Source organism: Eucyclogobius newberryi, unplaced genomic scaffold (assembly GCF_026437365.1).
Source record: "Eucyclogobius newberryi isolate DKJ021-1_F unplaced genomic scaffold, fEucNew1.0.hap1 SCAF_19, whole genome shotgun sequence".
NCBI lineage: Eukaryota > Metazoa > Chordata > Actinopteri > Gobiiformes > Gobiidae > Eucyclogobius > Eucyclogobius newberryi.
In genome coordinates, this window is record NW_027315823.1 from 26442305 (window position 1) to 26461207 (window position 18903).

Sequence of the window (18903 nt, forward strand, 5' to 3'; positions counted from 1 at the left end):
GGCCCAGATCTGAGTCTTATTTCCTCGTGGCGTGGACTGCCGATTAGTCCTGCCACGTATCAATCATAAAACGCACCTACCGCTCACCTGCAGCCGCGTGTGGCTCGTCCCCATGAGAGCAGCACGGTTCCACGTGTCTAAGCGCATTGATCTATCATAATATAGTTCCCTCAGAGTACGGGACAAAATTAGGACGGAGAAAGACAGTTCGAGTTGACTCAGAAGAGACGGAAATCTACGGGAGATGAGAGATGCGATCCGTCGCGCTAATAAACAAACGCACGTGTGTGTTGTATCAGTCCGCACGGGGGAGTTCTCAAATCACCGAAAAATAGTCCATTGCGTCTTTAATAATACCACTTTGTCTTTGTTTAAAAAAAAAAAATGAAGTATTTTTGTATTGGGTTTAGAGACTGTATAGTCCAGATAACATAACGATTATCAAATGATTGATTACAATTCATGACTACAATTATTGTTATGGTTGACTGGAATATTTACTATCTATAACATTGCAAAGTGAAAAGTATTAAGAGTTTAAACATATTAACTACTCATATGAAAGAAAGTCATAGATGTTGTGTAATAGAATTTCATATAATAGAATCTACCAAACATCAGCCGTTTCAAAGTTTGGACCCAATTGAGGAGCTCAGGGAGCGGCCTCCTGCTGGTGCTAGAGTCAGGTTAAACATGGAGCCCATGGACCGGCCTCCTGCTGGTGCTAGAGTCAGGTTAAACATGGAGCTCATGGACCGGCCTCCTGCTGGTGCTAGAGTCAGGTTAAACATGGAGCTCATGGACCGGCCTCCTGCTGGTGCTAGAGTCAGGTTAAACATGGAGCTCATGGACCGGCCTCCTGCTGGTGCTAGAGTCAGGTTAAACATGGAGCCCATGGACCGGCCTCCTGCTGGTGCTAGAGTCAGGTCTAAACATGGAGGCCATGGACCGGCCTCCTGCTGGTGCTAGAGTCAGGTTAAACATGGAGCCCATGGACTGGCCTCCTGCTGGTGCTAGAGTCAGGTTAAACATGGAGCTCATGGACCGGCCTCCTGCTGGTGCTAGAGTCAGGTTAAACATGGAGCTCATGGACCGGCCTCCTGCTGGTGCTAGAGTCAGGTTAAACATGGAGCTCATGGACTGGCCTCCTGCTGGTGCTAGAGTTAGGACTAAACATGGAGCCCATGGACCGGCCTCCTGCTGGTGCTAGAGTCAGGTTAAACATGGAGCCCATGGACCGGCCTCCTGCTGGTGCTAGAGTCAGGTTAAACATGGAGCTCATGGACTGGCCTCCTGCTGGTGCTAGAGTCAGGTTAAACAAGGAGCCCATGGACCGGCCTCCTGCTGGTGCTAGAGTCAGGTTAAACAAGGAGCCCATGGACCGGCCTCCTGCTGGTGCTAGAGTCAGGTCTAAACATGGAGGCCATGGACAGGCCTCCTGCTGGTGCTAGAGTCAAGTTAAACATGGAGCCCATGGACCGGCCTCCTGCTGGTGCTAGAGTCAGGTTAAACATGGAGCTCATGGACCGGCCTCCTGCTGGTGCTAGAGTCAGGTTAAACATGGAGCTCATGGACTGGCCTCCTGCTGGTGCCAGAGTCAGGACTAAACATGGAGCCCATGGACCGGCCTCCTGCTGGTGCTAGAGTCAGGTCTAAACATGGAGGCCATGGACCGGCCTCCTGCTGGTGCTAGAGTCAGGTCTAAACATGGAGGCCATGGACAGGCCTCCTGCTGGTGCTAGAGTCAAGTTAAACATGGAGCCCATGGACCGGCCTCCTGCTGGTGCTAGAGTCAGGTTAAACATGGAGCTCATGGACCGGCCTCCTGCTGGTGCTAGAGTCAGGTTAAACATGGAGCTCATGGACTGGCCTCCTGCTGGTGCCAGAGTCAGGACTAAACATGGAGCCCATGGACCGGCCTCCTGCTGGTGCTAGAGTCAGGTCTAAACATGGAGGCCATGGACAGGCCTCCTGCTGGTGCTAGAGTCAGGACTAAACATGGAGCTCATGTACCGGCCTCCTGCTGGTGCTAGAGTCAGGTTAAACATGGAGCTCATGGACCGGCCTCCTGCTGGTGCTAGAGTCAGGTTAAACATGGAGCTCATGGACTAGCCTCCTGCTGGTGCCAGAGTCAGGACTAAACATGGAGCCCATGGACCGGCCTCCTGCTGGTGCTAGAGTCAGGTCTAAACATGGAGGCCATGGACCGGCCTCCTGCTGGTGCTAGAGTCAGGTTAAACATGGAGCTCATGGACCGGCCTCCTGCTGGTGCTAGAGTCAGGTTAAACATGGAGCTCATGGACCGGCCTCCTGCTGGTGCTAGAGTCAGGACTAAACATGGAGCTCATGTACCGGCCTCCTGCTGGTGCTAGAGTCAGGTTAAACATGGAGCTCATGGACCGGCCTCCTGCTGGTGCTAGAGTCAGGTTAAACATGGAGCTCATGGACTAGCCTCCTGCTGGTGCCAGAGTCAGGACTAAACATGGAGCCCATGGACCGGCCTCCTGCTGGTGCTAGAGTCAGGTCTAAACATGGAGGCCATGGACCGGCCTCCTGCTGGTGCTAGAGTCAGGTTAAACATGGAGCTCATGGACCGGCCTCCTGCTGGTGCTAGAGTCAGGTTAAACATGGAGCTCATGGACCGGCCTCCTGCTGGTGCTAGAGTCAGGTTAAACATGGAGCTCATGGACCGGCCTCCTGCTGGTGCTAGAGTCAGGTTAAACATGGAGCTCAGGCACTTTGAATTACTTTGAGTTCTGTATTTGATTTCAACAATGACGATACAATGACAGAAGTCAAGTCAGGAAACTGTTGAATAATGTGATTTTAAACACAAATTATTTGTAAAGTGAAAGTGATTTGGGACTTTGACTACTGTTGTGCTTTGTTCTCACCCTGGCGACGTTGACGTAGTCGTCGTCTGATAAAGTGTCCAGCATCTCGTTAACGGAGGTTTTCATCAGTTTGAGAGTGAGGCCGCTGACACTGCCGCTCCTGCAGGAAACACACACGTCTGTCATTGAGATCATTAACCTTTACTAAATGGGTTATTATTGAATTACGAACAACTTTGAAAAATTAGACAGTGGATCATTATCAAGTCGCTATTGGGGGCACGCAATCAAATTAGGAATAGGAAATGAATAAACATGACAACAGAAACCCATGGAAAATAACTTCAATAATAATACATTTTCTGTGTGATTTAGTCAATCCTGAAAAATGAAAACCTATATCAATTGCACTGTTTTTAACTAGGTCAAAGTAATTAAAGTGAACTAGATGCATAAGAGTGTAGCAGTTAAAAATGGCTACTAGTTAGGGGATAGGTTCAAACGGCAAAAAGAGGGAAAACATGGTCAAAAGTAAGACAACATATACATTTGTTCTGCATAAACACAAACTAATAAAATGAAAAACTGAGACATAATATATTTATGCGGGTCAACGTTTCATATTTTGAGTGCGCCTTGAAGTAATGTCAGACCAACAGGTGGCACTAGCATCCTTTGAGGAAACGCCACAGAGTCAGAGATACTCACACATCCACTATGATGACCATGTCTTTTGGAGACGAGGCGCCCTGGATGTACCTGCACACAACAACAACAACAACAACAACAACACAATTAAGAAAACTGCCTTTTTCTTTATTTCAGTACAATCTCTGTCAGCGAGCCTGGTTACAAAGAGCTCTTCCTCTGTGATTCAGTTTGCCTGTCTGAGCCCACTTGAACTCGAGAACACAAAGAAGGCTTATGTGCTTAGAAGAGTATATAAGTTATGTGCTATATACTCCATGTGGTAGTGACTGCATTGGAGGTACTCAGCTGCGGAGCGCAATAATGGATACTCCAAGTAATGACTGCATCAGCCATACTAATTGTAGGTTTGGAGTCGGGGTAAATAATAGGACATAATGGGCTGTGGTCTGCGCTGAGCAAACCACATCACACAAGACAAAGCTACCAGCAAATGCAAAGAATAACATGATAATTAGTGTATCACACAAGTGGAAATGGTGCAAGGCTCAATTATTATACATTTTTTTGGCTGCCGATGCGCATTTCCAATAACGAGCGTTTTAATGGCATGAAGTGCAGAATTTAAAGTATTCCAAGGAACCAGTTTTATTGTTTACCTAAAGGTGCAATATGTATGTTTTCTGACCACCTGCTCCATTAAAGGTGCTGTACATGACTTCTACTGCCTTAAAAACGTGACAAAGTTCATTTTAAGCGCTCTGCAGCAGCTCGCACGTATTGCTCACTTTTATAATGCATTCTGAACGTCCTACTTATTTACAGCGACAAGTTTACTGAAAAGATCTGTAGAGGGGCTAAGCAGACTGAACTTTATTACCTCGGGTACAGCCCCTTTAAGTTGTTGCATTGCCTCGAATGCTCCGCAGTAAGGCATTAAACGTATCTATTTCTATGGAGACGGTAGGCATTTTGTATCAATAGAAATATGTGTAATTGTTGGTGAAGATTCATTCCGTCTACTATTTTAAACCAGAAACACCTGCACACTTGAATCGATGTGGAATTATTTATCACAAATACAATGAGTAACACTGCAACTAAAATGACTTTGTTTCATTTACTTTACGCTCCTCACTGATGCTTCCTTCCAACTATGAAGAAACTGAAAGTGTGTGCAGATTGTATTCAGATCCAAGTTTTAAAAGAGTAAAATGACTCATGAGCTGATGGGCGACACAAACTTTCAGACTAAATCTGTTTGGACGCTTTTGGAGAGGCCCAGGAGGCAGACACAACAATACAGCACAAATATTTAAATCATTTTCTAATTGAGTCACAGCCAAAAGTGTTAAAAGCTGTAGATAGAAGAGGAGCATGAGAAACACATCGAAAGTTTTTGGCAAAATTAGAAATTCACTGAATATATCGTCAATGAAACACAATAAAACTAACTTGCAGTGTCTTCAAGGGTAAAAAGTGCTTATACTGTACTATACTGTTGTACTTTTCTGGTTCATTTTACAGTTTTTGTGCACTTGAACTACAACAAGACACAGGCACAGTTTGGAATCTAAAGTTTGATCAAAGAAAATCAAAAGAAAAGGTTATCTGGCTGCACAATAATACATTAAATCAATAGGCAGATTGTTGGTGGATTATTCGCTACTCCTCTGGTTAAAAGCCATGAAATGTATAATTTCATATAGGTTGAGACTTAAATAACCTTTACATTTTCAGTGCTTATGAATCTGCTTCAATGGGAACAGAGCACAATGTCGCAGTCGTACGTTACATAAAGGACATGGAAATTTCCCATATTCAATTTAGTCAAAGTCACATTTGACACCAGAACAAAGAAGCAGCGCTGGGTGTAATGAGGCTTCACTGGGAACACTGGAGAGGGCTCAGATCTTAAAGGGACTTGGATCTGAAAAGCAGCAGGATGAAAGCATGAGAAGTCACTGTGGGTGTGTCCGATAATCACAGAGGAGCTGGAGGACAGAGGATCTTCTGCTGCATGTGGAGGGTCACATCCTTTCAGGGCTTATTGCGGTTATTACTCCACCTGAGCCTTCTCTCCACATCACACATAAGAAAGTACACACTTGAAGTAACTGAAAAATACTTTTCATTTCCTCTTTGCTTAACAGAATAAAACCTTTACTGGAGATTAAGAAGCATTAATGCACATAAGTGTGGAGTGAAAGAATAAAACACATTTGTATTAGTATTTATTAAATGTTGGTGCTATTACCTAATATAATTAAATAGATTTAACGCTTAAAATGTCTGTCATGGAAAAGTACTAAAAATTAAATGTCACTCTCCGTTGAATGTTATAGTTGAATGTTTGTACAAACAGGGTCATGCTTTTGAATCTGTCAGTGTAATCTGTGTTATCTATCTGTAACCAACCTGCCAGGGATTTGTTTAAAAGTGGAATGGACGATTTTTTTCAGCAAATTTGTTATCATATTTCCTCGTGGCGTGGATAAATTAAATCAATCATAAAACGCACCTACCGCTCACCTGCAGCCGCGTCAGGCTCGTCCCCACGTTTCTGCGTGCCTAAGCGCATGGATCTATCATAATATAGTTCCCTCAGTGTACGGGGCAAAATGAAGACGGAGAAAGACAGTTCGAGCTGACGCAGAAGTGGACAGAAATCTACGGGAGACGAGCGATGCGATGCGCTCCGTTGCGCTAATAAACAAACGCACATGTGTGTTGTATCAGTCCGCACGGGGGAGTGCGCATGCGCACTTCCGCCTGCGTTCTCAAATCGCCGAAAAATCGTCCATTGCGCCTTTAAATGATCAGTAATATGCATTATTACTTTAACTTTTATCAAATAAAAACATAATTAAATACCCTTATTACTGCTATTACTACTTATGAAGCAGTGTTAACTTTGTAGACTAAGATATTTCATAATTTGTCATTTTTTGCAGACAAAAATTTTATAAATATAAGATATAAACAAGGATCGGTGATTACAAAATAATCATATACATTTTTGTCAACACTATGACAAAAAGTAGATATTTTTGTCAACTTGTTGAATAATAATAACTAAATATAAATGAATAAAAAGAACAAGATCCAATCCCCGACCCTTGAACCAGATCATCATATCATCATAATCAATCTCAACATCTCTCTGTCTTATAAAGCAAAGCAATCAAAATTATATGGTAAAAATAAAAACATATACTTTTTGGTTGACTATTTTACAGACTAAATGAGCATCATCAGAAAGTATTAGTCTAACTGACTCTTGACTGAAAGCATTTAAACAAAAAGACAAAGACTAAAACTAAATTCAGAGTTCAATAGCAGTGCACGAAGAGGAACTCTAAATCTAAAAGTCCCTTCAGAGAACAGCGACATCTGTGCACATACTTTACTGAAACACAGTACTTTCTCAATCCTCTATTGTGTGGGTTTTGCTCTGAGAGGATTTTGACCCGTAATGACTAATAGACTATTGGATTGCCTTCATAATTAACACTTGGCCTCTCCAAAATAAGTTTCGTCCCATTAAAAGCTCCATTTGCCCAATAAGAAACCGCGCGGGCAGAGAAGTTAATGAAATTCCGCCGTTGGTCTCCAGGCTACTCCAAATGACCCTTCTTCAATCTTCAGATGGGACTGGCTGCGCCCTCTCCCCGCCCGAGGGCCTTCTGACGTGGGCTACATTCTGACCGCATCGACAATCATTCTCGCGAGCTCAATCCTCTCAAAAAGAAGGAAAGAAAATGTGTGTCTCTCTCTCTCGCTCTCCCCTCTCACTCTTTCAAATTAAGATTCCAGTAATTAAATTGATAAAAGTTACGCGCACGCCTCATGTTTCCGGACCTGATTTGGAGAGCACTTGGAGAGAGGCTTGGAAGTTGTACCTTTGATGTGGCATTCTTTATTATTGAAAGTAATTGGATTCTTCCTCCTTTTCCCCCCCATCGTCCCCCCCCCCCCTCTCTCTCTCTCTCTCTCTCTCTCTCACTCCCCTTCATTCTTCCCTCTCTCCCCATCTCGCTCTTTAACACAGACTTGCCTCACTCTGGGCATGCTCAGTTAATTGACCTCTTCCAAGTATGTGTCCCAGTTCTTTTGGGGGCAGCTTTGAGGCACAGAGGGACCGAGTTATGTCTGGAAAAGGAGGATTTGATGTGAACAGGCGACATGTGGCGGGGCCGTGGAGTTAGGAGGCATTCATCAGGTTGTGGCGAAGTGCGACCTGTACAATGTGGTTAGCAATGGACGGAAATTGCAGCTGCAGTTACAAATAATATTCCTCGCACTACTTTATGTACAGTATTCTAATATGCTGTGATAGAAAGTGCTGTTTAACTGTCAGGTTGCAGATTTGTTGACCTGGTTTATGATTAATATCTTTCTAATGCCTACTTATCCACATGAAACAAACAATGTCCCAAAGCATTAGAAAAAGGTATTTAAAGAAAATATATATATCTTTTTCTTTATTAATTTCTTTTTCTCCTTCTTTTTCTTTTTTTCATTTTTGACAATGTTACTGGACTGTATCTTTATTTACACACAAGTATTGATTGGTCTGTGTTTATTCTTTCAATAAAAAATAATTAAAAAGAGAAAAAAAAGAAAAAAAAAAGAAAGAGGTATCGATCTTTATTTAAACAGGAAAGTCCTACTGAGATGTAACATGTCTTTTTCAGGGGAGTCCTGGCTCCAGAGGGGAGGAACCTGTTGTAGATGTTTTTAGTAGTAGAGGAAACTGGAGCACCCGGAGGAAACGCAGAGGTAGAACATGCAAACTCCACACAGAAAGGCCTTTTGCCGCGAGGGAGTCAAACCCTGTGTGTTGTGAGGCTGAAGCTCTTATCGCTGTGTCACCGTGTATTCTTCGGCAGTATAAATGTTTTCACAATAGTTAGAAAGTGGTGCCGTTATTCAACACCGAAGAAGTGATCGTTGTCAGTTAAAAGGGCTTTAAATCATAAGACAATCAATAGCAAATAATGATAAGGTTTGACATTGGATATGTCAAATGGTGTAAGCTGCTTTTTAAGAAATTATACTTTTCAGGGTAGTATATAATGACACTATACTTTAACTTCTACTTGAGTAATGCTTGAAGTAACAATATTAAAGGCCTATTTGATTAAATGTTTTGGTTACTCTTTCCACTGTAAGAAATAATTCATTACATTATTTGAATATTTGTGTTTCTTACCGTACACTTTTAGATATGGTTTCAGGCTTTATGCTTATGCTTCATTTTTTTGTGTCTGCTCTTTGGAATTTCAGAATGATATTGTTCTGTTTGTCCAATTACATTAACTCGTAGATCATAAATCAGATATACACCTCATACATAATACCTCGATTAGTAGTTTCTTCAAATCCTCTAACTTTACTTATCTTAATGTCTGTGTTTGAAGGTCCTGCCAATCTTTTCTCACAGACTTTCAAATACTTTTATACATTCCAGTATATCTACGTACTGCAGTAAAATGATACAGTCATTACTTCCCTTCTCCCTCTGTTTTGAGATGAAGCTGGGACAGATTTCAGTCCCATCAGAAGTCACGCTCCTCTCACGGTGTCGATGGAGAATCCTGAGCTCTCTGAGTCATGATCCAGATGTGTTGTTTCTGCATGAGCGCCAGTCAGTAATTACCTCTAGGCTCGTGGCCACCGATGCCATTCTTTCCCTGTCATTACCCAGAATGCCGTGTGCCAAGGCCAGGTGACAGGCAGATGGGCCTGGCTGCTGCTCCTCCATTTTGTCCCTACACCACACCGCTGTCCTCGAGCTGGCACCGGGCGCGACAGGAACCCTGCGGCCCTCGGACTGTCCTGGACCGAGCTGGACACCTCATGCTCGGAGAATACAGTAAGTGCGGTTGGTTTTTTGACACTGGCATCTCATACGACTTCAGAACAATGTCTCTGGGCCTCAAAACTCCTGCCGTGAACACAATAAATGGATCCCTTTGGAGCATTCAGCAGGGGAAAAGGCCATTGCACAGACACGGATGACACGAACTGAACCCACAATCGAGAAGTGGGCGAACATTATAATTGACATTTGAAAATATGATAATTGACTAATTTGATAGACTTTGGATAAAACGGGACGACTGTGCCGAACTACATGTGGTAGAAACCATATCAGATCAAAATTAAAGACAAAACACACGTAATCCTCCAAATAAATGTGTAAAGTTAATTTCTGCAATTTTACTACTAATAATACTACAACTATACTTGACCTACTACTACTACTTCTACTATTACAACTACTTGAACTTCAGCCAGACATTCACAGGAAGTTTATGCATATTTTGGATGCATTGCCACAATATTATCTCCAAAGGACCCAAATCAATATTGATATTTTTTGTCAATATATCCCTCAAACTTACAGTCCAGATCCTGTCAAACCTGTATTAAAATTAAACTAACATCTCTACAATGATGTGGAAAGGTTTTAATTGACCAAACAAGGAATATTTAACCAATAAAATTGCGATCTTTACCACCCACCACCGTCGACCATAAATGAAACTAAATGCATGCACATACTCCGGTGATTATATTTGGCTCCGGTGTGGGAATCTCATTGAAATTCATGAAATAGTTTTATTGTGGCGTAGCTCTGTGAAAATCGATGTGTTTGTGCCGCAGGGCTTACTCTCCTCGGAGATTGCGTTTATGCACCCGGGACCCGTGTGTTCTGCAGTACATTTGAATTAAGGGAATTATTACACGGGACATGATAGAAACATGTAACAGATGCATGTATGTAATGTGGAAAGGTCGAGAGCGTTGAACTGCAGCGTATAAAGCACAGTCGCTCACATGTTAACATTAGTATCAGTATGTTTCAGTGACAAGCATTTTGTTTCAAATGTCTAGAATTAAATCATTGAACTTATTTCGTACATTTTAAGAGCGCAAATGTGTAAGAAAAAATGGCAACACTTTGTAATTAAGGTTCCTTCTATTTAAAAGGATCAATACGCACTAGTTATTTGCGTATTTACTTGCTCTTACTTGCATTGCTCATAGTACCTTAAACATTTAATTAACCATAAACTAATTGGATTATTGGGTTAATCAATAATTGTGATTATTCAGGTCACAATATAATCCTAAGAGATCAAACATAATAATCATGGCATTTTATAAGCAAAATAAACCTTTTTATTTCAAGTCCCAAAAAATACAACAAAATGTAAACTACTAATAATTCTTGTAAATGCCTTATAAGTGCTATAACACAAATAACTAGAGCTTATTAACGCAATACAACTAAACTCAAAGGCGCCGGTCCAGCTGGCAGCCCGGTGTAAACGCTCCGCTCTTTTCTCACACTTTTTTCACACTTATTGTGCTTTATCTTTTGTATTTTGTAAAAAAAAAAAATCTACTTTACTTGTACAATAGGGACACGTGCTGGAATCGCTTTAATTTAACTTGTTTTTGACTTTGTTCGGCTGGATTATTGAGTGTTTTCGTCGTGATGTGCGCTAGCTCTGAGCTAGCCCCCGGCCCCCCCCGCGCCCTCCGGCCGTCCTGACGTACAGTATGCGGTATACGGTACACGTTTATATAAAAGAGGAACTTCATGAATGATCGGGACACGCACTGGAATCGCTTTAATTCAACTTGTTTTGACTTTGTTCGGCTGGATTGAGTGTTTTCGTGTCATCGCGATGTGCCCTGGCTCCGAGCCCCCCCGGCCCCCCTGCGCCCCCCCCGGCCGGCGCCGTACCGCGTTTCCACAAAGGAGGAACTCATGAAACTGAGGAGAACAGTCGTCTTACCCGGAGATCGTCACGTTATCCCGGCGGACATCCTAAGATTTTTATAAGAGATCTTCTACTGAGAGTGTTTTTCAAACTTCCTATAAGTTATTTGTTCTTTTCTTCTGTATCTATCTCTGTATATACCTGCGTTGCATCAATGGAATTTCCCCATGTGGGACAATAAAGGATTATCTTATCTTATCTTATCTTAGTTTACTACCTTATTTCAAAGCGTTTATAAAAGTTTATATTTTTCATCATTTTACAACAACCTAATAGCAATGCATGGAATTTATAGATTTTTCTCACTTTGTCTCATAATTGAATCAATTTCAAAATCCATATGTAGTATTTTTTCTTTTGTATAGTTGTGTCTTGAGCTTACTGCTAAATAATCATAGCACACGGCATTATCTGTTTGGACAGTATGGCGGGCGCTGGTATATTTACTCTCCCTTGTGCATGGATTTGTGTTGATGGTCTTATTATTTTAGGGACTGCTGGGCTCTTAGTGCTTCTGTGGATGTGGCGGAGAATAAAGATTGAATTAAGATAAGAAATATAGAAAGCAGGAGCCCAGGGACCCGGCACCGCGAGCGATGTTGTCAGTACCTTTATTTTTTCCTTCATTTTGATCAGTAAAGCTGGTGCCAAAACTCAAATTTCCATATTAAAAAAAAAAAAAAATAAATAAAAACTTGCCTGAAATTTGTATTTATTTTGCCGTGCACAGAATGTCATTTTCAGTCCACACAGAAATTTGAATGAAATGTTTTTTGGGGAATAATAAGGTGAGTGTAGATATTTTCAAATATTATAATGCAACTCGAAAACATTGTTGGTTGAGTTAGTTTATTTGTCTATTGGAACGATAACAAAATAACACATTATGGACGTTCAAGATTGTCCCAAAATGAACTACTTGTTTCTGGATTCTACATAGTTTCCAAAAGATCAAAAACTGCAACTGCAAGTGGAATTCAGAAATTATATGGTGTTATAGAGTAAAATATAATATGTTGGTAATTCAATTGACATTATGCAAATTTACTTTGAAGAATTTTTACTCTTCTTATATTTGTTTCTGGTTGCGCATACTATGATGTTTACCGTAACGTAGCAAAGAGGGGCAGGCAGAAATCAGCACCTTTCAATCATAACCAGTGTGTCATATATTATAACTAATAATTAATTAGTCTTTCTTAAGCTTTTATCTATTGACACACAAAAAAATAAAATATAATTACAAGAGTCAGTATGACAAGGATCAGTATAACACGAAAATGGTTAGTTTATTGCAATTATCTTTGTTTATTCTAAGTAAAAGGCTTTCAGATGTATTGTGTTGAACTAAATATTTACAGAAAGCCTGGACACTGACTGAGTTCTTTTCTGTAAAGGCCTTAAAACCAAGCGGAAAGTAATCCTAACTCCCTTAAAAAAGAGGTTTTTTAATTTCAATGGGACTCTCCAGGTTAAATAAAGGTTAAATAAAATAAAAATGAATAAATAAAATTATTTCTACAACTAATTATTCAGTGTCAAAAGTTTCAATTAGTATTTAGTATTAAACTTGAATATAAATAGTTTGTTAATGGCACAAGTAGCATCTTACTTTGGGAGTTTAGCTTTGGGCAGAATTATAAATTAGCACCTTGTTAAGTTCCTATAAATCAATACATTTTACTGTCCAGGCCTCCTGTTGTGGAGCTGGCGGTAATTAAACATTGCAGTGAACAGAACTTCATGCCTGTCTCTGGTGTTTTTATCCTCTGTCGGCTTTGCTTCTGTGGATAACATGAAGAGACATGATAATGGACAAATGTTAATAATTAATGTCAGGGCAATTGGAGACAATTAAGAGTGTTGGCTGGACCATTAATTTTCTTGAGGCTCCGGGCGTGTGTGAGGGAGGGGCGAGCTCATCTGTGGTGGCAGGCGGCGCAGCAGTCGTCCCCCTGAACCTGGACGAGTCTGACCAGCACTGACCAGGAATAGCCTCCACTGAGACGCTCCCAAAGTCAGACTGTCACACCATTAAAGCCTTTCGATACACGGTTGTTTGACAAGTGATGAGGTCAAAAAGACTCCATAAGATTAACGGACGCCATGGTTAATCGATAATTGTGATTATTCAAGGAACAAACTTAACAGAAGCGAAAAATAATTATTATTATTTCAGTTCAAACTATGCTATATCAAAGTAAGCTTGAATGTAAAATTGGTTTTAATTCCGTCGATTGTGTATTAACTTGAACAAGAGAAATTAAGTAGTTTACAGTTGTTTGTTCTTGATGAATAATTGTTAAATTTCACAATAATATGACATTGTGACATTCCTATTTGCGAGTATGCTAAAGAAACTTTTGGATTTCTTGTTTATTAAAGGTCCTTTACAAATAAATTGAGATGAAAATTTAGAGCAGGTTTTGTTTGTTGAAATTGTAGCTTATCTGACCAAAGACCAGTGATTCCATATTGTGGTACCTAAACTGGTTTTAATTAGGTAGGTGTTAAGTATTGCCAGTCAACATAGCCTGAATGTTGCAGTTTTATTATGTCCTAATATTAATAATATCTTCACTACGTCTTTGTTGCGGTGCCATATTTACAAAATGATCTTGTGCTTCCTGCCACAGGTTGTAACAGCTATAAAAAATTCAATAATAAATCTGTTTATTCAGCGTAAGTCAATGTACAGTTTGCTATCTGTTGGGTCATGGGTTGGACATTTACATAACTCAGATTGGAAAAATACTAACGCCTATAACCTCCGCGACCTGATTTCTGCATACGACCATGGCATTTTGAGGCATCAGCAAATGTGAACACTATCTGATATGCCAGGTGCACAGGGATATTACAAGCGTGGCTGTTCCATTGTGGGACGGTGCCATCTTTAGGCCTGACCCGGTCGCTCCTGACACTAACCTCGGCGGACTGTGAGTGACATCAGACATCAGAGCCGGACGTCAGAAGGACAGCACCCTGGACTCACCTGACCAATCGTGACAGAACCTGCAGCGGCTACTTTCTAACCTAAATTTACCTTTTTGAAGACTAGAAAAACTGTTTAGTGGCCAGCAGTATGGTTTATAGGAAAAAAATGCAAAAAGCTGATAAAAATAAAAGGTTGTGTCAAATAATGGTGAAAGGTGATATTTCTGCACTTTTGTTATTTATTTTACAGACATTTCACATAATGTCTGATACTTCAACCTCAATTAACAGGTTTACAGGGCTGTTTGAACACATTTCTGTTTGATTGCCATAATATTGTTATCGAGGTACGGTCAAGTACTGATCACAAATCTGTAAGAATGAACTAAATGCTGAAAGCGGCGTGACATGGCGTTGGCAGTCGACCCTTGCTTCTCTTCTCCGCCTGAAAAAGCCCTTCTAAAGCTGTGCAAGCAAACAATAATAATATATAATATAAATCTTCACATATCTACTTCCTATATATTTTATAGTGAGTAATGCAGCTTTAAAAATGGCCAATTGTAATAAGTGTTGAGAATTATGGCAGAGGAATTATAGGCATTTTTTTGCACAGCAGCAATTTCTTCTCTTACTAGAAATATAAATTATATATAATTTTTTTTGTAATTGTGAGAATTTCTTCCACATCCAGACCCTCTGCCCTGCGTGAAGCCCCTTTGCACTCTTTGAACACTGAAGCTGTTACTTAGCAACAGGTCCGAACGCATGCGGCTTGCGGAGAAGAAGGGCGGCCATGGCGGCAACAAACATGGAGGAGCCGAGACTGACAGGCTGTTGGTCGGAGCAAGAACACACCTCTCATCTGTCTCACTCTGTCAACAGACACCTGCCACTCACAACTGTCCTTCCGCGGCTTCCTACTTCCTCGCTCCCTTATTCCCTCGCTCCCTGTCTCCTCGCAGCTCGCTAACACGTGTCACAACTGGGTGGCCCCAAGCAGCACCGCCAATGAGCCTGATACTTGTTCATATCAAAAGTACAGCGAATTGGGCTCCATGTTTTACTGTTGTGTGTTGTCACTTCAGGACAGCAGGGACGCACTGTCTTTGTAAAGCTAATTAAAATGTCACAGAGTTCCTTGTTAGTGTCGAGATTTTAGATTGGAACGGTTGCTGCTAAGGCATAAATGAATACAAGTCATATGCTGGGGGGGAAGCTGTTGAGTAAGAAATACTCAAATGAAAATTCCTCATCACTTGTGTATATGATTAAATGCTGAAGCTATAGTTGAGGGTGATTCTGAACAAAAGAATCAGCTTTACAAGGTATATTTTAGGTGCAAACTGTTACATATCTGTACAGTTTTACTCAATCCAATCCAAGCTAAGCGTATTGTGTGTATATATTATTCACTAAAAATAATACACTCTTAAATAGTTAAAACATGTTGAATTAAAGGCGCAATGGACGATTTTTCGGCGATTTGAGAACGCAGGTGGAAGTGCGCATGCGCACTCCCCGTGAGGACTGTTACAACACACACGTGCGTTTGTTTATTAGCGCGACGGATCGCATCGCATCTCTCGTCTCCCGTAGATTTACGTCTCTTATGAGACAGCTAAAACAGTCTTTCTCCGTCTACATTTTGTCCCGTACACTGAGGGAACTACATTATGATAGATCAATGCGCTTAGACACGCGGAAACGTGGGGTCGAGCCACACGCGGCTGCAGGTGAGCGATAGGTGCGTTTTATGATTGATACGTGGCAGGACTAATCGGCAGTCCACGCCACGAGGAAATAAGACTCAGATTTGGATCAAAAAAATCGTCCATTCAACCTTTAAGCAGTATTGATCTGATTTGAATATATTTTGACATTTTAAAAATACAATTTACCTGTTTGTTTTCTTATTTTAATTAGAACAAGATGATTCCTATTTTTTTCCGTTGGCCATATTATTTATAGTAATTTTTTTCAGTGTTGTTGTACAAGTTGCACACACAGTGGTGCAGAGAGCATAACATTTCCCCATGAATCAAAAGGTCAGTGCTTCAAACCTTGCTCAAGTGCACACTCTTTGTATCGCTGGACACTTGACTCTCTTTGGCTAGTCTTTAGTCACATTAACGTTGCTGGTTGCGATGGAAAGTACAACTGAAAGGCATATTTAAAGGTCTATTTACACTGTAATAACAGGTGTTCCTTATTATGCATTGTCCATACCAAATACGTAAAAACAAAGACTTGGTTTAACATAAATTAGATATTACCTTCAAACTTCACTTGCTTCAGTAATTATCCGCCAATATTTTCTTCAACTAATTATAAAGCAACAATACATTTTTGACTGCTGGCATCCTCTGGCATCAAAAACCACTTCAAACTTCAAATGACCTTTCAGTTACTTTAAATAACTCTGACGTTCGTCCACTAAAAAGCGCTTCTTACACTTTTAATACACTTATAATAATGCTGACGCTGCTCCTCGGGCCTGTCTTGTGTTTGCATGGCCTGAGCTCTTGTTGACTTGGTCTGACAGCGCGGCCTGACCTCAAACAGCCACTCAGGACGAGACGGACATAGGCAGACGCGGGAAACCAGGTCAAGTCTAATCACAGCGGCAGTCAACATTATGTCCAGTCCACTCCGTGTAACCACGCAACAGACGGGTGACAGCAGAGAGAGGCAGAGCAGGTACAGGGAGGGGAGAGGACGAGAGAGAGAGCAGGTACAGGGAGGGGAGAGGACGAGAGAGAGAGCAGGTACAGGGAGGGGAGAGGACGAGAGAGGCAGAGCAGGTACAGGGAGGGGAGAGGACGAGAGAGAGAGCAGGTACAGGGAGGGGAGAGGACGAGAGAGAGAGCAGGTACAGGGAGGGGAGAGGACGAGAGAGAGAGCAGGTACAGGGAGGGGAGAGGACGAGAGAGGCAGAGCAGGTACAGGGAGGGGAGAGGACGAGAGAGAGAGCAGGTACAGGGAGGGGAGAGGACGAGAGAGAGAGCAGGTACAGGGAGGGGAGAGGACGAGAGAGAGAGCAGGTACAGGGAGGGGAGAGGACGAGAGAGGCAGAGCAGGTACAGGGAGGGGAGAGGACGAGAGAGAGAGCAGGTACAGGGAGGGGAGAGGACGAGAGAGAGAGCAGGTACAGGGAGGGGAGAGGACGAGAGAGAGAGCAGGTACAGGGAGGGGAGAGGACGAGAGAGAGAGCAGGTACAGGGAGGGGAGAGGACGAGAGAGAGAGCAGGTACAGGGAGGGGAGAGGACGAGAGAGAGAGCAGGTACAGGGAGGGGAGAGGACGAGAGAGAGAGCAGGTACAGGGAGGGGAGAGGACGAGAGAGAGAGCAGGTACAGGGAGGGGAGAGGACGAGAGAGAGAGCAGCTACAGGGAGAGGAGAGGATGAGAGAGAGAGCAGGTACAGGGAGGGGAGAGGACGAGAGAGAGAGCAGGTACAGGGAGGGGAGAGGACGAGAGAGAGAGCAGCTACAGGGAGAGGAGAGGATGAGAGAGAGAGCAGGTACAGGGAGGGGAGAGGACGAGAGAGGCAGAGCAGGTACAGGGAGGGGAGAGGACGAGAGAGAGAGCAGCTACAGGGAGAGGAGAGGATGAGAGAGAGAGCAGGTACAGGGAGGGGAGTAGAGTAAAAGAGGGATGAGTAGGTACAGGGTGAGAGAAGAGAGAAAATACAAGGAGGAGCAAGGGAGGGAGAGCAGGAACAAAGAAAAAAGGAGGGAGAAAGAAAGAGCAGGTACAAGGAGGAGAGGGAGAGAGGGATAAAGAAAGAGAAGGGGAAGAGAGCGCAGGTACAGGCAGAAAAGGAGAGAGAGAGAGAGAGACAGTAGGTAAATGGCACATTTATTTAATGCTTTTCCACCCACTGAAAGCACTTTACATCAAGGACACACACACACACACACACACACACTGGGGTGAGACAGGTTAAGTGTCTTGCCTAAAGACACAACGGCAATACTCCTGTACTAGAATCACACAGCTAACCAGTGGATCCGACCGCTCTACCAACAATGTCCTTTAATGCCAGGAGCGGGATTTGAACCACCAACCTTTGTGGAGTGATAAAGCAGGTACAGCGCGAGGGAGGAGAGAGCAAGAGCAGGTTAAGTGTGGAAGGAGGAGTGACCAGGGGGAGGACAGATGTACGGAGGCTGTGTGGTCTCACAGTCTGTTTATGTCCAGCGTCACATGTCACAGTTGGGATGATTCAGCTGCTTTGCCAAAACACGTTTTGTCCAAGTTGGCAAAAACAAGGACATGCACGTCTGGGTGAGAGGGAGAACGCACAGCAAAATGTGCAGAATATGATCATTTTCCAGTCTAACGAACAAGATCAGTAAAGTTCAGCAACCGCTCCACATCAAACCTCATTCGAACATGGGCCAAAAGCAAAACACTAAACGTTTAAACATGTCAAGCTGTATGTAACAATCTTTGAGAACCGCCTCCGATGCTACAGATATCTTTATTGAAAACGTGACCCTACAAAGATGTCAGCCACAAAACCAAACCAAAGCATTAATAATGACAGATCCTCACTCACCACGGCCTCCTGCGGACGTCGTACAGGTCAATTTTGTTGGGCGCTCTCCATGGAGTAGCTGCAAAAAGCAACAATATAAGTTATAAACGGTCCACAGAGGCATTTTTCAGACTGGATCAGAT

At 42.4% G+C, this 18903-nt stretch overlaps 1 protein-coding gene across 1 annotated transcript in view; it reads right to left on the reverse strand.

Moving 5' to 3' along the window:
• cacna2d2a (calcium channel, voltage-dependent, alpha 2/delta subunit 2a) overlaps positions 1–18903 on the reverse strand; it is a 202192-nt gene that overhangs the window by 41626 nt on the left and 141663 nt on the right. Inside the window, exons 8-10 of the mRNA XM_072452528.1 lie at positions 18782–18839; positions 3543–3593; positions 2895–2994 (exon numbers count right to left, since the gene is read on the reverse strand). Coding sequence (XP_072308629.1) covers positions 2895–2994; positions 3543–3593; positions 18782–18839 — 209 coding nt within the window. The remainder of the gene's footprint in view (positions 1–2894; positions 2995–3542; positions 3594–18781; positions 18840–18903) is intronic.